At 40.7% G+C, this 20,894-nt stretch overlaps 1 protein-coding gene across 3 annotated transcripts; it reads left to right on the top strand.

The window, feature by feature from the left end:
* The first annotated feature begins 24 nt into the window (after positions 1 to 24).
* Positions 25 to 19,091, top strand: slc25a29 (solute carrier family 25 (mitochondrial carnitine/acylcarnitine carrier), member 29). 3 transcript variants are annotated; one of them, XM_031906841.1, is made up of 5 exons: positions 25 to 382; positions 7,331 to 7,374; positions 10,337 to 10,373; positions 12,888 to 12,971; positions 14,098 to 17,049. In XM_031906841.1, the coding sequence occupies exon 5, from the start codon at positions 14,131 to 14,133 to the stop codon at positions 14,839 to 14,841; it is 711 nt and encodes a 236-aa protein (XP_031762701.1). In that variant the 5' UTR covers positions 25 to 382; positions 7,331 to 7,374; positions 10,337 to 10,373; positions 12,888 to 12,971; positions 14,098 to 14,130; the 3' UTR covers positions 14,842 to 17,049.
* The last annotated feature ends 1,803 nt before the right edge of the window (positions 19,092 to 20,894 follow it).

Genomic DNA, 20,894 nt, shown 5'->3' with positions numbered 1-20,894 from the left:
TGCACGGAGGCTGGGTCTGGGGGTGTTGTCCTCTCCTCCCGCTCTCATTGGACAAGGCGTATTTCCTAAATAAGGACATTTGCACCTTCTTTGGTGGCGTCAGAAATAGAAAAGGGCAGATTAATAGTGGCTGCTGGGAGAGCTGCGCGCCGCTCCGGGGGAGCCGTGTGTCAATCTGTGTTATTTGGCGTCAAAGGGAAACAGAGCCCATCGAGCACCTGTGACTTGAACCTGGGAGCCTTGTTCCTAGAGCTCTGTGGGTGGGGGGTTCAGTGACTGGCACAGGGGCAGCCCTGGCATTGGGTGCTTTGATTCTTCCCGTCTCATTTCCATCCGTACCCGACAGGAATGGCGCTGGATTTCTTTGCAGGATGCGCAGGAGGTGAGAGACATGATTCTCTATTAATTATTCATCGTAGCCTGCTGCTAGCTGTGGGGTGCCCACAAAGCGAGAGATTTTATTAAATAAGGGGGGAGGTGGGGGGGGTGCTTGTAATACATTGGGGGCCGAGTAACCTTAGTTTATTTGGGGCTGTGTGTGCTTCTGTGTCGCTTCAGAATGTGGAGGAGCTGTGCACAAAGGGAAGCGAGAGCCTGGCAGGTCGCGTATTGTTGTCTGGGGGGTCTGCGTCCCCTCGTTCAGATTGGGGGGGGGGCGCGTCCCCTCATTCAGATTGGGGGGGGGTCTGCGTCCCCTCATTCAGATTGGGGGGGGGGGTGTGCGTCCCCTCATTCAGATTGGGGGGGGGGGGGGGTGTGCGTCCCCTCATTCAGATTGGGGGTTCTGCGTCCCCTCATTCAGATTGGGGGTTCTGCGTACCCTCTGTGCAAATGTGGGGTCTGCGTGCCGGTTGTAGGGTCTGCACGTTAATATTCCCTAAACGGAAGCCCGTGTGCCCACAGAACCGCTTTATGCCATTTGTATGGGGGTGTCTGTGCGCCCTACGGCAAGGGGCATAAGGAAAATGAGGCGCTGACTGGAGAGGGTCTGGCCATGCCTGGCGTGTGCCCCAGTGATAGACGTCCGAGCCTTTGTGCCCCAGGGTGGGGGGGTGGGGGGGCAGGTGGCCGGGCGAGTCTATTCGGGAAGGGGACGTGACTGTACTGTAATGAGGAAGCCGCAGGCCGGGAGCGGCAATATCATTGGCTGTGTGCCACCCAATCATGCGGGGTGTGCCAATCCACTGAACCAGCTGTGTGACCAACGTGTGGGGTGATGTAAACTCCATATGGGAGTGGGGCACTTAGCGTGTTTTTTTGGCTGTGTAGCCTCCAATGGAGGGGGTTAGTATATTCGTTTTATTAAATCACTTATGTGCTTCTGTCCCCATTGACTGCCATTAATCAGGTGCTAATGTACCGCACCAACACTGCCACGTACTTATAGAGTTCGGGGATAGGGAAAAGCCCGCACCGGACTCACGTTTCGCCCTGCTTGGATGGAAGACTTTGTCCCTCTTGAGATTATGCAGATTACAGGGGAGGGTGTGTGACCTCAGTCTACCCCTAGGCAGTTTGTTATATGAGAGGCTGCTACTACCCCCCATGTAGGCCGGTATGTGAGAGGCTGCTGCAAGCTGGCTGCTACCCCCAGTAATACTGGTACAGTATGTGAGAGGCTGCTGCAAGCTGACTGCCACCCCCAGTAATACTGGTACAGTATGTGAGAGGCTGCTGCAAGCTGGCTGCCACCCCCAGTAATACTGGTACAGTATGTGAGAGGCTGCTGCAAGCTGGCTGCCACCCCCAGTAATACTGGTACAGTATGTGAGAGGCTGCTGCAAGCTGGCTGCCACCCCCAGTAATACTGGCACAGTATGTGAGAGGCTGCTGCAAGCTGGCTGCCACCCCCAGTAATACTGGTACAGTATGTGAGAGGCTGCTGCAAGCTGGCTGCCACCCCCAGTAATACTGGCACAGTATGTGAGAGGCTGCTGCAAGCTGCCACCCCCAGTAATACTGGTACAGTATGTGAGAGGCCGCTGCAAGCTGGCTGCCAACCCCAGGTATACTGGTACAGTATGTGAGAGGCTGCTGCAAGCTGGCTGCCACCCCCAGTAATACTGGTACAGTATGTGAGAGGCCGCTCCAAGCTGACTGCCACCCCCAGTAATACTGGTACAGTATGTGAGAGGCTGCTGCAAGCTGGCTGCCACCCCCAGTAATACTGGTACAGTATGTGAGAGGCCGCTCCAAGCTGACTGCCACCCCCAGTAATACTGGTACAGTATGTGAGAGGCTGCTGCAAGCTGGCTGCCAACCCCAGTAATACTGGTACAGTATGTGAGAGGCTTCTGCAAGCTGGCTGCCACCCCCAGTAATACTGGTACAGTATGTGAGAGGCTGCTGCAAGCTGGCTGCCACCCCCAGTAATACTGGTACAGTATGTGAGAGGCTGCTGCAAGCTGGCTGCTACCCCCAGTTACACTGGTACAGTATGTGAGAGGCTGCTGCAAGCTGGCCGCCACCCCCAGTAACACTGGTACAGTATGTGAGAGGCTGCTGCAAGCTGGCCGCTACCCCCAGTAATACTGGTACAGTATGTGAGAGGCTGCTGCAAGCTGGCCGCTACCCCCAGTAATACTGGTACAGTATGTGAGAGGCTGCTGCAAGCTGGCTGCTACCCCCAGTAATACTGGTACAGTATGTGAGAGGCTGCTGCAAGCTGGCTGCCACCCCCAGTAATACTGGTACAGTATGTGAGAGGCTGCTGCAAGCTGGCTGCTACCCCCAGTAATACTGGTACAGTATGTGAGAGGCTGCTGCAAGCTGGCTGCCACCCCCAGTAATACTGGTACAGTATGTGAGAGGTTGCTGCAAGCTGGCTGCCACCCCCAGTAATACTGGTACAGTATGTGAGAGGCTGCTGCAAGCTGGCTGCCACCCCCAGTAATACTGGTACAGTATGTGAGAGGCTGCTGCAAGCTGGCTGCCAACCCCAGGTATACTGGTACAGTATGTGAGAGGCTGCTGCCAGCTGGCTGCTACCCCCAGTAATACTGGTACAGTATGTGAGAGGCTGCTGCAAGCTGGCTGCCAACCCCAGGTATACTGGTACAGTATGTGGGAGGCTGCTGCAAGCTGGCTGCTACCCCCAGTAATACTGGTACAGTATGTGAGAGGCTGCTGCAAGCTGGCTGCCACCCCCAGTAATACTGGTACAGTATGTGAGAGACTGCTGCAAGCTGGCTGCTACCCCCAGTTACACTGGTACAGTATGTGAGAGGCTGCTGCAAGCTGGCTGCAACCCCCAGGTATACTGGTACAGTATGTGAGAGGCTGCTGCAAGCTGGCTGCTACCCCCAGTAATACTGGTACAGTATGTGAGAGGCTGCTGCAAGCTGACTGCTACCCCCAGTAATACTTGTACAGTATGTTAGAGGCTGCTGCAGGCTGGCCGCCACCCCCAGTAATACTGGTACAGTATGTGATTAGCCCTCTTGTGGGTCAGTCTTTCTTTTCTACTTATACAATGACGCATCCATAATGAGCATGTTTATTTTATGTTGGCTTTATCTGGTTATAGAGCTTTGTATTAACCTGCTTTTCACTAAGGCAAAACAAACAGGCCAAGCATCTTATGGCAATGTGCTTTTTTTTCCATTGTTTCATTGCCAGTTAAAAGCCATCTTTTAAGAGTGTGTTTTATCAGAAGTTTAAATTTATCATGCTGTGTAAAAAAAGTGGAGTAAAACATTAGCAGTGATGTTGCTCATAGAAGCCATTCAGCTTTGGTTTGGTTTTCTAACTGTTGAAATCTAATTGCTGATTGGTTGCCCTGAGCAACATCACAGGTAATGCTTGATTCCACTTTTTATAAATATACCCCGTGGCTGTATTACTTACTGTGCACTCAGTGCAAAAGTGGAGATATGGGACCACTAGGTTCCCTGACTGTCTAAGGAAAGTATATTCAATAAATGCCATCTGCAACTGCCACGTCTGTAAATGAAATACAAATCTCAGTATTAAGCCATAAAAACATCATTCCTCAGATAGCCACTGCACCAGCTGGGCAGACACATATGCTTTTCCATTCTTTAACACTGGTTTGGAAGCTCAGCTTTCTTGGTATTGCAATGGAGTTGAGCTGGATAAGGGATTAATATTAACATTTATTTATAAAGCGCCAACATATTCCGCAGCGCTGTACAATAAGTGGGAGTAACATACAAAGCAATCAATAACCGATACAAGAGGTGAAGAGAGCCCTGCCCAAAAGAGCTTACAATCTACAAGATATGATGTAGATTTGTAAATAAAAACATTCCATGCTAAGCCTATAAATTACTTGAACAAGACTCCAGCATCTGAAGCTCTCAAAAAAATCAGTTAGTCTAGTTATTGCAATTATATATTAAGCTTCATTACTATCTTTTGACTTCTTTGGGAATACTACCTGCCTGTATGGCCGGTGTGTGCTTGCCATTTTTAGCCATTGCCTTTGAGGAAAGGTCACTGAGGGCATACAGAAATGAAACTCTGCATTACAATAACAGAGATACAGGCCCGAATGAGTAACAGCAGATTACATGCATTTGGGAATGTATGGCTGGGGGTGTTTCCTTAGCATTACGTTTCAACACACCCCCAGAGTGACCAATCGGCGATGTCCTGGATAACAACGTCAGTTGACATATGGGGAATGTTTGCTGCATATTTCTCAGCTTGCATAGCAGAGAGAGTATTTCAAGTTGTTGATTAAAGGCCTTCTGTTAACCCTTTCTACTCACCCTATTTTAGCTTCACCTATTGCAAACTGCTTTTCCCAGCAAAGTGCTTTATCATTTGCCACAGGAGGCAGCCTTTATTGCTAATTCAGATGTGATTAGAGGCTGTTTATTTGTGGCCTAATTCTATCTACAGTGTGTGTGTTGCCATACAGCAGTCACATATCCCAAGGCAGAAGGCACCAAACGGCAGAACCCACAGGGCAAAATAAACAAATGCCAGTCTTTAAGCATTAACTGATCTGCCAAAACTGGTCATTTTCAGATGATCATATAGATCGCTGGGAAACTGGCAGAGCTGTATAAAAAGTCTGTATGGGTGGCCAGTTTTTGCAGGTCAAGGGCAGAATAGTTACACAGCAATAAAAATGGATCATCTTTCAAAATTTGTCAGCATTATTACTGAGTTAAAGGTGTCTATAGGTGTCTGTAAATGCCTATATGTCTATGTCTTTCCTATGGGAGCAACTTATGTTTTCAAGGGGAACTTTTGAAAAGTAAAAGTAATTTCACACAACTTTTCAATATACATCAATTTAAAAAGTATGCATAAGTATGCATTCGCATGATTTTTATTGTAATAATAGAATGGTTACCTATGCCTAGCCCCTCGATCCTGATGATCTACCTTGAGACTCAAATAAAATTTAACAGTAGTCGACTGTCCTCAGCCTGCATCCTCCAAATCCCACAATCCTCTGCACATGTGATGTCAGTAATGAAAGAAACGTCAGTGCAATACATTGTGTGGTATGTAGTTTCTGCATGGGGCCTGTAAACTGTGGAAAAGTTGTTGATGATGATCACAGGCAGATCAGAGAACTGTTATGCAGCTGGATTTCAGCATGTAAAAATGGTATTAATTCATTCTTTTTGAAGTAATGGGTTAGTGATATGTATAGTGATGTGTTGTGTGAGGCTCTTTAACATATGTTGGTTCGGAAGCCAGAGTTCCCCTTTAACATTATTTCTGTGGAAAAAAGTATTGTTACATATCTAATAGCTTTGAAACAAAGTTCACCAAAGTTCCTGCTTGCCAAACAAATGCATCATTTTATTTTGTCACTGATTCTAAGTGTCAACAAGGACACAAAACAGGATGTATTCCACCCACACCAGCTTCATCCAAAAGAACATGTTGATTGTGATACTGATAGGGCATTAATGCTAGGAAAAAAACAAACAACAGTGGCCTGCTGTAAGCTATAGAGCCTGGGTCTGCTTCATTGTGTATGGATCTGTCTGACTAAAGGTCCCCATACACGGGCCGATTGTAGCTGCCGATATCGGTCCCTTGGACCCGTGTAGGGGCAGAATCGAGGGGCCTGCCCAACTGATTTCTGACCTGAAATTCAGTCGGATTGGGGACCACATCGGCACGTTGATGCGGTCCCTGAACCGACTGCCCCATTGCTGCCAATATAATTTGATTGTTTGGCCCCAGGGTGGGGATATCGGGTGATGATCCGCTCGCTTGGCGAGATCAACGTGTAAGGGTACCTTTAGACTTTCAGTATAGCTGTCTAGCTTTCACTCTTGAGTTGTTTCTTATTTTCCTCTACGTAAAAGATGCCCTGGTGTCTTCTCATGCGTAGGATCAGTTTTCAGTCTCCTGCTTTTAGCTGTGTGACTCCTTTCAGATCATGTTAGCATAGTCTGACTTTCATGAATTTAGGCCTTAAAGAAACACTGTACTGCTTGAATATTTATGCTGAATACAAAAGTTGTGACTATATGTTCATACTAAGAAACCAAGGTTTCATGCCCAAGGGTAGCTCAGTTCAGTTATTCTTTACATGGGTTTGGTAAATATGGAGCCCTATGGAGAACATTTATCTATTTAAATCAGTCCCTGCTCCAGTGAAGCTTACACTCTATTTTATTAGCACATCTACACACCTGAAGTGGGATTTTATCAAACAAATCAGTATATTTGTGGGTAATTCCAGTGTCCCAGCAAGAGCCAACCATAGTGCTAACGAATGGGGCATAGCTTCCTTAAAAGGGTTGTGGAGTCATTTAAATATTGTAGACTGTGGGTAAAGGTTACATGGATGTTCTTCCACCATGGCATTTATCCCCATACATTACTAGCGAATCCAATAGCATGGGCGGTGATGATGCTTTAAGCATAATTCCCTGACAAAATTGTAGCTTAATCTAGTCTTTCCGGCACATCAAAATATTTTACTGGACCTTTGTCAAATACCCCTTTCTATTGTGCATTTATTATATTAGCCCTGTGTTTAACTGAGCTTTAGATGTTGTTGTATTACAACACACATTCATAGCATTCCAGATACTGAACTACAATTCCCAAGTCAATCTGATGACAAGTTTCTTTTTATTCATTCCATTTACAGTTTCACAGACGAAGCAACCACATTAGGCACATAAAATAGGTCTCCTTCTTTCTTTCATCGGGTGTAACTTTACCTTACTCAAGGTGCATGTACAGTATATTCAGGACATATTATATTCCCCAGAATTCATTTTCCTAATGCCCTCACACTCCAAATTTTTAACCCAACTCACTTTTAGGAAAATTGTCCAGTAAAATGATTTGGGTTCTTAACACATCCTTCTGTTGTTGTATGCAGGTGCAGCTGGTGTGCTAGTTGGACATCCGTTTGATACTGTTAAGGTGAGTTCACATTTTTTTACAACTATTAGATTTCATTATTTGGGGCATTTATTATGTTTAAAAGCTAATAAAAAATATCTTTGGCACTTATATCTGTGGTTGTTAAACTGCCTAAAAATGAATAAAATATACAATTAACTACCTTTTAATGTACAGTTATGTAAAATATTGTTGAAAGACATGTTGGTGTGCAAGATCTATTGTGCTTTATTTCTGTGAATGAGTAAAGGGTAGCATAGGGAGGGAGCTTTTTTTCTACAAGCACTGCAAGTAGATAAACCTTAGTTTGAAATAGATTTCCCTACAACATTCACAGATCTATGTGTAACAGCTGCTACACAAACATACACTGTGCATGTTTTCAGCAGGCTGAGGAAGGCAAGGAATTCACGTTTTAAATCTATTTAATATTATTCAAACTTTATTCCTTTATAAGCCAAATCTAGACTTTTACAGATACACGTAAATAGAGTTCCTTATCATTTTTGCTAATTTTTTTCCTTCTTTCTTTCTTTTGCATTAATAATCGCTTGAGATTTTGATTAAAAACAAGTCTATTGTTGAAATTCAATTTTGTTAGGATTATTTTTGATGAACCAGGACCTATCAGCTTTCATGTTTGGTTAGTAAAACCATAAAATATATTAAATATTCAGCTTGCATGACACTGTTCATCTAACAGATGCTTACATAAAAGCCAAAAACTAGCACCTGTTTCTCCACACCTGATAGTAATAAGACTAAATTGTTGAAGTTTAAATCACAGCCTTTATTTTGCACCCCAAAGGAATTTTTCATGCTTGTGTGGCTCATCAACACATTTTATATTTGAGTGTGGCTCATAAGTAAAAAAAAGTTGGGGATCCCTGATGCAGAGGGTGCTATTCTGAGACAATTTGTAATTGGTCTTAATTTTTTTTATTAATTGTTGTTTTTTAATCATTTCATGTTTTATTCAGCAGCAGCTATCTCGTTGCTAGGGTCCAAATTACCATAGCAGCCAGGGTGTGGTTTGAATGAGAGACTGGAATATGAATAGGAGAGAGGCTGGAATATAGAAGAGAACTTAAATAGCAAAAAATAAACAATAAAATTGTAGCTTCGCAGAGCAATAGACTGTTGGCTGCTGGGGTCAGTGAGTCCTATTTGAAAGCTGGAAAGAGAAATCGAACGCAAATAACTCAAAAACTTTAAAAAAACAAATAATGAAGAAGGTGTTACATTTTCTATAAGTAGAACTGCCTACCTGTCCTGCACACCCACTTTTATCCATAAAGTATAACTACTAGGAAGATATTCACTGGCGGGAATATACTGCCACTTGACTCCTGCCTTACCTGAAGTCAGAACCACCTCTGGAAAACATAATATGAGCAGATTCTGTTCTGTAACATATCAAGCTTCACAAGATTGTGTAAAATGCATATTTTGCTAATATTTCATTGTGAAATCAGTGATCAGTGATCTCTAGAGCATGGAGACAAGTGAACCTTCATGTAATAGGCTACATCATGAGCATTCAAAGGATATGCTTTCTCCAGAATCTAATGCTGGCTTATGTATGTCAGTGACATAACACTGTAGGAAGCATCTCGGCTAACCTGTATGGCTGCTCAACACCTTGTTAAATATGTAATAAGTAATTTTCTATATGTTTAAGTACCCAAATATTGCCTTACATAAGGCTTCAGACTTACACATGTATTTGTGAATGTTGCTAGTGATCATTTTATCTAAAGAATTGTATTGTAATGAGCTGGTAATGCTGGTACTGTATGCTGGTTGCAACTGTAAATTGTTTGTGCTTTTTGTTCAGGATACATACATGTGTAATTGTGTTCTGTATGTTATGTTTTGTTTGGGTATGCAATGAATATGCAAATGTTCTACTGGAATTTTTAAAAGAATGTTTACCTTCGTTTGGCATTAAGTCCAAACCATTAGATTCCATGAACATAGTTAGGGTAAGTACTGCAGTTCCCTCTGCTGCCTAAATGAGACATCATGTGTTGTGGGGCATTAGTGTATTTTGGAGTTTGGGTATTTGACGAAATTATACTCCACACATAACTTCTTTTTAGCACTTTTGCTTCTTTACTATGGAAGCACAAATAAACCTGAGTGAGACCAGATATCAGTTGTTTACACGCTTACCAGTAACCCAGACATAAGCTGGTTATACACATGAATATCTGCTCGTTTGGCAAGGTCGCCAAATGAGCGGATCTTTCACAAATATGCCCACCTTAAGGTGGACGATATTGGATTGATTCCAAACAATTGAATGACATTGCCAGGATACAGGCCTTCAGAACGAGGACTGCATTAACGTACCAATGCACTTTTTAGCCGGATTGGATTTTTAAAACTGCCCCATTGACATCTGGCTGATTTTCAGACAGATATTGGTTTGGTAGGCCCATCTGAGAGCCCCAAACATGGGCTTATCGGCCCATGTATGGCCACCTGAACATGACATTTAAAAGTGCCAGTGTGTGGCTGCATAGAATATCAGGAAGTTCAACGTTCCATACAAAGTCAGTATTAATGTAATTTTGAATGTCTTTCATTTGAGGAGTATTTAACTCCGTACAAATTACGATCAGAGTGAGTGCACCAAGGCATTGGTTTAAAAAAAGGTGTAATTTTTATCTCCAGTAATTTCTGTAACCAGGGTCCAAAGTAATTAACATAAGTTAATGATGTGATTTTGTAATTCCACTGTAGGTATTGGAGGACTTTCCTTTTGTTATGACCGTACCTACATTCAAGTGCATACAAGGACCTTAGTTTTACAATATGCTTATTTGCCATGGCATCATAGCTGTTATTACTTTGTTAATGCTGGTTCCCTTCTCTCATGTGTGTGTACTGTGATACGTTGCCTTGTTGCTTTTAACTACCTTTACTTTTTAAGCTAGGGGCTGTCTTCATTAACAGCAAAAGTGTTACTTTGTTGTAGATGAGAGATAAGCCTCCCCACGGAGAGTTACCTCCGAGTAAGTATAGACAAGGTGAATCCTTCTGTTTCCTCTAAGTATCATTTATTCTAATTTTATCTTCTGGATCAATATGAATTAATATTAATCAATCTGTCTTACAATTAAAGCTTCCCTTGTTTTTGCTTGTACATATATCTTAGCAAATATAGCTTAAAATTCTGTCAAGCTGCTTTACTGGTAATTCTTGTTTATAGCCAGTTCCCACACATTATTTAGTGTGTTTCATCACTAAGGGGGCATTAGAAATCTAGTTTTTGCCTTAACAGTCAGTGTGAGAGATCTTGAGCTGAGTAGATTCCGGATCTTGTTCTACAAGAGCTAGAAGGGTTTCAGGTTCATTATTTAGATTGAGTTTTTAGCTATTGTCGATTTGCCACTTACAGCTACCTGCCGATATCAAAAGATGTAGTTCAGCATTATCTGGAGAGCTACACGTTGAAGATCCCTGCTTTAGGATAATGACATGCTGCATGGGAATAGTGCTGGTGTAACCACTTGGACTGCAAATGCTCTGGTCAGCATTTTCCCAGCAAATGTCAAGATAGACATACTGTAGTTAGCTTTTATCTGAATACAGCTTTAGGTGATTTTATTTTTGGGTGCTTGACTTATTTCAGACTTTATTGCCTATCATTGCAGTTATGGCCACCTTTGGAGGGATCTTTGACAGTAATTTGGTTTATAGGCTGATTTCTCTGTGTATAGAAACATCAGATCCAAAAGTAAGTGGGTGTTTAACCCTATGCCATGTCTGTTAAGACCTGCTTTCCCACACTGTCACTCAAATGGACAATTCAGTGTTATTTGTACACCTGTTTGGAAGGTCAAATTGGTCAATATTCAGACATTGAATGTGTGGGCCAATCAGTTGAATAGAATAAAGCGAGCCTGATAATGCAGATAATGCAGATGTTAAAACTGGATACATGGGGTTTGATTGTATTCAGCCTAACTTGCATCCAATGTTAACAGATTGTATTAATTGTTTACACATAATGTGATGTTTATGACCATTTCAGTAGAATTTGGGCTTTCAAATGGCACATAATCTGGTGCCCGTCCTTTGGCCAGACTATATTGAATAACCCAGGAATTGATATCATATGGCTATTTATGTAACTCTTTTGTACTTACTTGTTTCAGTGTCATTTTTGTGTAAAGTACACATATAAAAACTCACCACATTTCCCCCATGGAATGATGTGATTTGGACACAATAATCTAAAAATCAGGCTGAGTGAGGGAGTTTTTTCGAGGCAGAAGTCAGAGTGTTTGCATTTGCTGCAGCCTTGGATTCTATAAGATTTTTTAACAGCATAGAAATACCTGCAGTTCAGGGTTCAGCGTGTTATCTTTGCCCACGTCAGGATAGAAATGAGGGATGTTTAACTGCTTATATCATGAGAAGGGACTGGCCTTGGCTTTGTGCTTCTTTATCTATTTCCTGTGCAGCCAAGAAGGGAGAAAGTTCAATAGAGCTGTTAGTTATTGGCATTTTAGGGCCCTTTCAGACAAGGAGACTAATCACTCTGTGATTAATGTCCTCTAGCACAGGCAAATAATCTCCAAATGCTTTCAACCAAGCAATAATGTATATCATCACCAATGGAAAAATATATGCAATGCTTTTGCCTTCCTGTGGATTAACTAGCAGTTAGGCAGGTTTCCTAAAAACATAACATTTTATGGAAGTGTACTTTTTTTCAACCTAACTTACTATGTTACTATGATGATCTGTCAATCAGTTTCCACTTAAGCAGTGCTGCAGCATACATGGTATCTTTAAACACTTTCACTGCATATTGTTTCCTACAGTTTAGGGGGGCCCAAAAAGGATTTTATCAATTTTGACCCAACAACTTCTATTTATTCCCCTGGCTTCTATTCATGTCAGTACTGAGTTATATGCAGTTCAGTCACAATCCCCAATTGCCAAAATCCAAAATTGCATGTTAACTGTTCATTGTACCACTGGAGACTTTTTGCCTCAATCAGCCATAACTAGGGTGAACAGCCCTGGCAGACATGAAAATGTTAGAATGTGGAACAGGGATGGGCAGCCAGATTGTGTTAATGTGTAGCTCCCCAGATATTGCATACTTTTAGCTACAGTTCTTAAGACACTACTAGAGGTTTATGGGAGCTGGTTCTCTTGCCTTATTTTTAATGCGAGGTTAGTGTGCATGTCATGTAACAGGTTTCTACAGGATAAGTAGTAATGTGCATGGAAAGATAAACACTGTGCAGTATGTATTTCTGTAAACACTGTGTAGTATGTAGTTCTGTGTCTTGTAATATGTGTTGTGGTTAGTTGTTTAGGTACTTAAGAAGGTTCTGTTTTTAAGCATAAATCTGCATATATCCGTGATCCAAATAATCTATATATTTTTTAACATGTAAAGTATTGTTGAAAGATAAATGTAATTTCTTTAAAATCAGCTTCATGTTTTTAAACACCAATTTAGCATTTAAGACCTTATGAATATATATAATATATATTTTTTTTCATAGGTGCGTCTTCAAGTTCAGAGTGTATCAAATCCCAAGTATCGCGGGACCATTCACTGCTTCCAGTCCATTATCAAGCAGGAAAGTGTAAGTTGCTTGTGGAAATTAAATAATTAAAAGTTTCTAAAACTATACTACGAGTAATCTGTCATTGTATGATAGGTGTATTTTTTTTATCCCCATCCTCCCTGTCTAATGACTATTGTTTGTGGCCTTGTGTATTCCTTACCATTGTCTTTTTAATGTTCCTTTGTGTCTTGTATGGACATTTTTACTCTTTCTACTTTGCTCTACCCTGTTTTTTCCCCATTTTTTCTTTTCTTCCCTTTCACTCCTCCTCCACATCTTTCTGCCTTCTTTCGTATGTCTACTACAAGGATAAGAAGGACAAGTGAAAATAGAGTTCACCAGAGGAGATTACCCTAATAGAATTCACTCTGGTTTTAACCTTTGCTAAATAAATATGTCTTAAAAAAACCGTTATTAGTAAACAGAAAACTGTGAGATGTCCCTTTGGTAAGATCTTACCCATCGACTAACATGCCCCATTGTGTTCATTAGAGTCTCAGATAATACATATTTTTTATAACCTGCCCCCAAAAGCCTTACAGTTACAGGTATTAGTAATTTTAAATAACAATTTAATGCTTTTGGGAAAAAATGCAGAATTTATGAAAAGTGGATACTAAATACAGATGTGTACTGCTGGTACTTTTTATAAAACATATAACCATAACAATGGCAGCCAAAGCTTGGTAGTCCATTCAGCCCTTTGTAACACATAAGCAAGACTGTATTTAGGTCCAATCCCATCCTAAACATTGCACCTAAATGCACCCCCTAGTTGGCGGCAGTGATGTCCCTGGCGCATACCACTCCCCCCCCAACTCCGTTGCTGGATTTCCACAGGACCCTCCAGCGGCATCTGGCGGATTTTTAATTTTGTTTTCTAAAATAAGAAAATTTATTATGAAGGCACCTAAGGGCCTCAAATCCAGAAGCTTCCCCTGAAGGCACAGGCCCTCAGGTGAAGCTGTGAAATAGTGTGCTGGTCCAGTTTATAGGTATATATATATATATGCCCCTGCATACAAGTTCTTATTACTAGATGATTATTCCATAAATTACCAGTCTGTTAACACAGTCTGTATGTATTTTAATGAATGTATTATAATTAATTCTGGCTTAAATGAAATGTTCATTTTTTTTTTAGACCCTAGGGCTCTACAAAGGAATTGGATCACCCATGATGGGACTTACATTTATCAATGCCCTTGTGTTTGGTGTTCAAGGAAACACACTAAGATATCTTGGCAAAGACACTCCATTAAACCAGTTTCTTGCAGGTGCCGCCGCTGGCTCCATTCAATGCGTCATCTGTTGCCCCATGGAATTAGCAAAAACAAGGATGCAACTTCAGGGAACAGGAGAATACAAATCCAGGTCAAAAACGTACAAAAACTCTCTGGACTGTATGGTGAAAATCTACCGCAAGGAAGGTGTGCGGGGTATTAATAGAGGGATGGTGACCACCTTCCTCAGGGAGACGCCAAGTTTTGGATTTTACTTCTTAACATATGATTACCTGACAAGGTATCTTGGCTGTGAAATTAATGACACTTTCATTATTCCCAAGCTTCTGTTTGCTGGAGGAATGTCTGGGATTGTATCATGGCTCTCCACCTATCCCATTGATGTGATCAAGTCAAGGCTTCAGGCAGATGGAATTGGAGGAGTGAATAATTATAATGGCATAATGGACTGTGTTCGAAAGAGTTACAAGGAAGAAGGCTGGAGAGTGTTTTCAAGAGGTCTGACCTCTACCTTACTCCGAGCCTTCCCGGTTAATGCGGCTACATTTGCCACAGTCACTTTGTTCCTTATGTACATGAGAGGAGAAAATGACATAAGTGAATGTGACGCTGGCCCAGCGATTCAGCAGCCAACTAGCATGTGATGTGCATTTTAGCAAATATGTCCATAAATCTCGGAGCGTTATTTTTATATATGGGAGCTGTATAAATTGGATGTACATAACTTTTATGTATAGTTGTTTTTACGCATTTAGACAGGATTTCATCTCATTAGTTTTATCATAGACCATGGCCTTAATTTAAAACACTAATAGAATAGGTAGGTCACTGTTATTGAGATTCCTTGTGGATCTCCTACAGTAGAGGGAGGGTATTGATGAAAGTTGCTGAGGCATGGGTATTGGAACCTTCCAGCAAAAAAGAACTTATGTCTCCAAAATCCATTCTTATAGAATTTCTGCTGCTTTCAATGAATTCATTACATCCAGATATGTGAATAGCCTTTATCCATACTTATGTATGAGAGATTCTCTTTACAGCTGCTACAGCTGATTCAAAATGTTACATTACATGGTATGCTAGATTCAGTCTTCTTTCCCTGAAATATAATACCAGATATCAACAGTCATTACCATTCAAATAAGGTTGCTTCTCTTAAATGGCCAGTAACACCAACAAATGTGAATGGCATATGAAGTTTACATGAAGCAGAGGTCCTGCTATTTATTACATTGTGTGCTTGCTCTCAGCTCTAGTGTCTGTAGACAGTATTTATCTGTTCTCACTGTAAAAAGTAAATATACATGTGTTCAGAGAAACACAGATAATACATGTTCACAGCTTGGGCCAGAAAGCCCTACAAGATGAAAGTAAAATATTTTACATTAAAATGTGCTTTCTAGAAATACTGTAGAATGTAAACATGCATAAGACATATACATTTTCTGGTGTTACCGGTCTTCTAAGGGCAAATAAAATCATACATGTAACTATATTGCTCCCCATGCTAAACACAGCCCTGTGTTTTTATTTATTTTTAATTCCTGTCTTCACCTAGTAGACAACTGAATTCACAACTTTAGGTCTATCTGTTACATATCCTATACCAACTGCATTGAAAGGACAGGGGCAATGCAAAACCTCTATTTTCTCCAACATTTGGAACTGTTCAGAGACTGAATTGGCTAAATATTTTTTTAAAGGGTATCCCCTCTTTCAACATTAGTCTAATGAATAGAGCTTGTGCTGAACAAACTTTTTGTCTATTGTTTTAATTTAATGAAATATGTACAGGTATGGGTCCTGTTATCCAGAATACAGGACCATTATTTCCATGATTTGGATCTTCAATAAGCCTCCCAGATTTCTGCATAACGAGTTTCCGGATAATGGCTCCCATACCTGTGCATTTTTTTTGTTATTTCTTGCACTAAACTGGGCAACATCTGAAGTTAAAAGTAAAGTCACTTACTGCTTCCAGTTCTGTTGAGTGCAATGAAAACAAATCAAATCTTCTCAGTCCACTGTAAAAACACACCCCACTTTTCCTCTAGCTGCAGCCGGTTAGGCTTTCAGACAAGGAGTGGCTAATTAGCCTTGCAGTCTGTTGACAGCACAAGGTTTTTTCTTTGCAATAATGTTGAAACAGTGGGTATACTGCCCCTTTCATTAGTTTCAATCAGATCAATACGATTTCATATTTTCCAGCCAGTAGGCCTAGAAGTTAGGTAACTTTATCACACGATGGTTGTTGAGTGTGAGGTCAGCTTTTGACCACTCACACTACAGATTTTCATGCAAGTTTGTCATATTACATTTAGACTGATCAATTACTAACACAATGGGACTGCAATGAGGCTCCATAAATTACAGTGCAACATGATTGGGATCAAACTATGAACTGCTTAGTGTAGAAAGACCCAAAACATTCTCAAAGAGTAAGCACTGGGTCTTTTTTACATAGACTTAGTAGGATCCATTCACTGCATGAATATCTGTAGTGTGGGTAAGTCCTCTAATATCATATGGTTTCAGCATGAATATTATGTGTCTTATTTTTAATTAGAGGCAATTTATGGTAGTATGTTTGGCAGCCTGGCTAGTAGGGATTTCTGCATGTCCTTTCCTCAAGGGAATATTCTTTCATAATAGTGTCTATTCTTCTCATTTTGAGGGGTCTGTTGAGCAATATGAAACCTCTAGTTTGTAAACGGTCATGGGCCTCTATTTCCTTTGGTCTGTCTGATCTTGACACAAAATATATTCTCATTGTTCCCTTTAATATTTTTTACAGTGCTGTGAATCAGATTTGCTGCTTTATAAATAAACAGTAATAATAAGTCAGTACCAAACGCAGGTTCCAGTGCTATTCTTTATTAAATTTGAATGTGTCGTGTTCTCAAGCATTTCAAATCTGCACATATAAACAGAGGACCAATTGGACAATGAAAGTGGCGTTATACATTTATTTTTTTTTATATTGCCTCTGCAACAAAATATCTAGAGGTGATTGTACAGCTTCCCTTTATTTACCCCACCCCCAGTTTCTATGGAAGTGTCACTGACTCATATTGCTTCTACCACATTGGGCAGTCCCTGTGCTAGCATGCACGCTCTCCTATGTCTGCACTCAGAGGCACTGCCTTGCTTTATGTGCAGACACATCCATACCAAAATCTGCTGTGTGTGTCTGCACCCAGGCCAGTAGGAAAACAAAAAGCAAAATGGCACTCAGGGCTAACGGGAAATATTTCCTTGTTAGAAAGTCTTTATTTGCGAAAAAGATGCAACGTTTCGAGGCCAATCAGCCTCTTTATCAAGCATACAGATCAGTGCAGACAGAGTGAATATATACAAGTTTAGTAACCACACCCCCCCAAGTTAATTGGCAGCTTACGTGTATCTTTACCTCAGCAACAGTGGTGTTAAATTACATAAAAAGTATAAGAACAGCAATTTGTGTAATCATATATACATATTACAATCAGTGATTTCCATATAAAAATGTTAAACATTATGTGAAATAAATATGAAATAGTAACCTTCTTATTTTCTTTTTCATCCTTTTTATATTATGTTCAGTGATCTAACCGGTAGAAACAATGTATAACCTAAATAAGTCCATATAGTTGAAACATTGTATAACCTGAGTGAATCCACTTAGTGCTAGAAAAATAAAGTAACAATAATCAAGATTAAAACGTTACATTTCACATATAAAAATTTTTTTATCACAAAGTGATATAAAATTTTTATATGTGAAATGTAACGTTTTAATCTTGATTATTGTTACTTTATTTTTCTAGCACTAAGTGGATTCACTCAGGTTATACAATGTTTCAACTATATGGACTTATTTAGGTTATACATTGTTTCTACCGGTTAGATCACTGAACATAATATAAAAAGGATGAAAAAGAAAATAAGAAGGTTACTATTTCATATTTATTTCACATAATGTTTAACATTTTTATATGGAAATCACTGATTGTAATATGTATATATGATTACACAAATTGCTGTTCTTATACTTTTTATGTAATTTAACACCACTGTTGCTGAGGTAAAGATACACGTAAGCTGCCAATTAACTTGGGGGGGTGTGGTTACTAAACTTGTATATATTCACTCTGTCTGCACTGATCTGTATGCTTGATAAAGAGGCTGATTGGCCTCGAAACGTTGCATCTTTTTCGCAAATAAAGACTTTCTAACAAGGAAATATTTCCCGTTAGCCCTGAGTGCCATTTTGCTTTTTGTTTTCCTGCTGGTTTTTGTGAGGGTGCCGATCCCTCTGGCAATGTGCACCGGGCAGTTAAATTTGGAGAACTAGGGTGTGCGGTAAGGCCTCTGTTGTAACTGCACCCAGGCCAGTGCAAGTGCCTCTAGGTGCAGACACAAGAAAGTGCGGATCTGAGCTGAGGGGATGTTTTTAGTGCTGTGCTTATATGCAGCCTAGTGTGGCAGTAGCCTTAGCCTTGCCTAAGCTGCCATTGCTTGTTAGAATGGATAGCACCAAGCTCCGTATCATCTGCGTTATCCCCCCTCTTGTGTTATAACACATACAAGAAGCCAAAAAAAGGTATCGGAGTGGCTTGAAACTACTTTGAATGACTGTAACACAAAAAAATGGTATTTTCTACAGGTATGGGGACTGTTATCCAGAATGCCTGGGACCTGGGGGGTTTTCAGATAAGGGGTTTTTCCATAATTTTGATCTCCATACTTTGCTAAGAAAAAAAAAATTAAATAAACCCAATAGGATTGTTTTGCCTTCAATAAGGATTAGTTTTATATTAGCTGGGATCAAGTATAAGGTACTGTTTTATTATTACAGAGTAAAAGGAAATCATTTTTAAAAATGTAACTTATTAAATTAAAATGGACATTGTAACACGTGTGAAATGACTGAATTCATTTGTCTTTATACATTTCCCCAGAATTTACAAATGCCAGCATTCTCTAAACTGCCAGGCCTCAATTATTCAGCAATGCATACACTATGCTAAAAAAGAACTAAAGCCTAAAAATTAAAATAGCTAGAAATGCCATATTGTATATACTGAACTTACTACACCAGCCTAAAGGTTCACCATCACTATAGCAGCAATGATCCAGGCCCTGAGAGTTGTTAGAGGAGCTCCCCATCATGGATTCTGTTAGAAATATCAGTGACACTCACATGCTCAGTGGGCTCTGGGCAGCTGTAAAAAGCTAAGCTTAAGGGTCGTTGCAAATTATCAAGCAGAAAATAAGGCTGACCTGTACTATAAGCTGGTGCTACAGGTCTGATGCCATAAAGCACCTGGTGTGACAGGGCCCTAAGGGTGTAGCTGCTACACAAGACTGGTAGGGCAGAAGAGAGCTCATTTACGTGCTGTGAGCTGCAACACATGCACTGCACAACAAATCCCTGTATAAATACCCATGAGTAGGTACTCTAAGGGGCACATTTACAAAAGCACGAATGCTCGAGCGTTCATGCGAACGGTCCGAGCGTATTTTCACTGATTTTTTCGGGCGTCCGTACGACTTTTTCGTATGGCGCACGACTTTTTCGGACGTTTGCACGAAAAAATCGGAAATGTTTTACCGCTGTTTACAATTGTTCGGTACGAAAATTTCGTGACTTTCGGATCGGCAATACGATATTATCGTGACTAATACGATTTTTTCGGAAGCATTTTCGTGATATTTGCGATCTTCCGAAATTTTCGTTTCCAATACGATTTTTTCCCATTCGTGATTCGGATTCGTGGATTAGTAAATGTGCCCCTAAGTATACTCCATGTCTACAATGCATCCGTATGTCTCCCATAGCAAAATCACAGTGCACTTTAACCACATTGACAAATACCATTGTGTCCGTGCCCTTGTATGTCTGTAATTAGGGGAAAACATTTACACTCTAGCCTGTTGATGAATAGACTCCTTGTACCTTTGAAGCCGCTATCTGCACAATAAACAGGATTAAAAACAACACCTATGGCAGTAGGCCACTTCACTTGTAGGGACTTTTTATTTGACTGTTGTTTAAATATTTAACTATACATTTTATTTTAGTATATATACACTAAATAATATATTTTAATTGTGTTGCTGCTGCTTTGCTGGCTAGAACTTAGATTATATACTGTGTGTTTTATATACAGTAACTGATATCATTAGAAATACCTGCCACCAGCTCTCAAGAATTGGCAGTTTGGCATACTGAATAACAGGGAGTGCCACACTGTGACTCAACCCCCAGCATCCTTAGCAAGCAGGAGCTGCAAAATATATTGCCTTCTTTTAGGCCATTACCCAGTATCTCACACTATGGCTTGCAACTTGGCATTAAGAGAACTACCACGTAAGGGGCTGTCGTACAGGTGGTCAAATATTATTAACATTTAAAGGAGCTGCTCAGGGACAAAAAACAGTTCAGAATAGCGTTAAGCGAATTGGTTCACCAGGCATGGATTAGCAGCGAAATCCCACATTTTGCTATTGGCAATTTTTTTACTAAACGGCAAAAATTTTCATCGCAGTAAATTTTACGGTTGCGTCAAAAAATGTCACAGGAGCTTCAAAAATGTGGCGTACGTCAAAAAGGAAGTTGAGTAACAAAAAGTACGAATAAAATTGGAGCCTCAAAGAGCAATCATTTTTTGGCTGCAGGGGTCAGAAGAAGGTGGCAAATAATTAAAAACTATAC

This window comes from Xenopus tropicalis, chromosome 8, assembly GCF_000004195.4.
Source record: "Xenopus tropicalis strain Nigerian chromosome 8, UCB_Xtro_10.0, whole genome shotgun sequence".
In the NCBI taxonomy this organism is placed as follows: domain Eukaryota; kingdom Metazoa; phylum Chordata; class Amphibia; order Anura; family Pipidae; genus Xenopus; species Xenopus tropicalis.
Note: the sequence above shows the minus strand (reverse complement) of the source record. Positions and strands in the feature narration are given on the sequence as shown.

Bases quoted from the DNA above. Each gene is read 5' to 3' on its own strand.
- slc25a29 (XM_031906841.1), top strand. From the start codon at position 14,131: ATGATGGGACTTACATTTATCAATGCCCTTGTGTTTGGTGTTCAAGGA.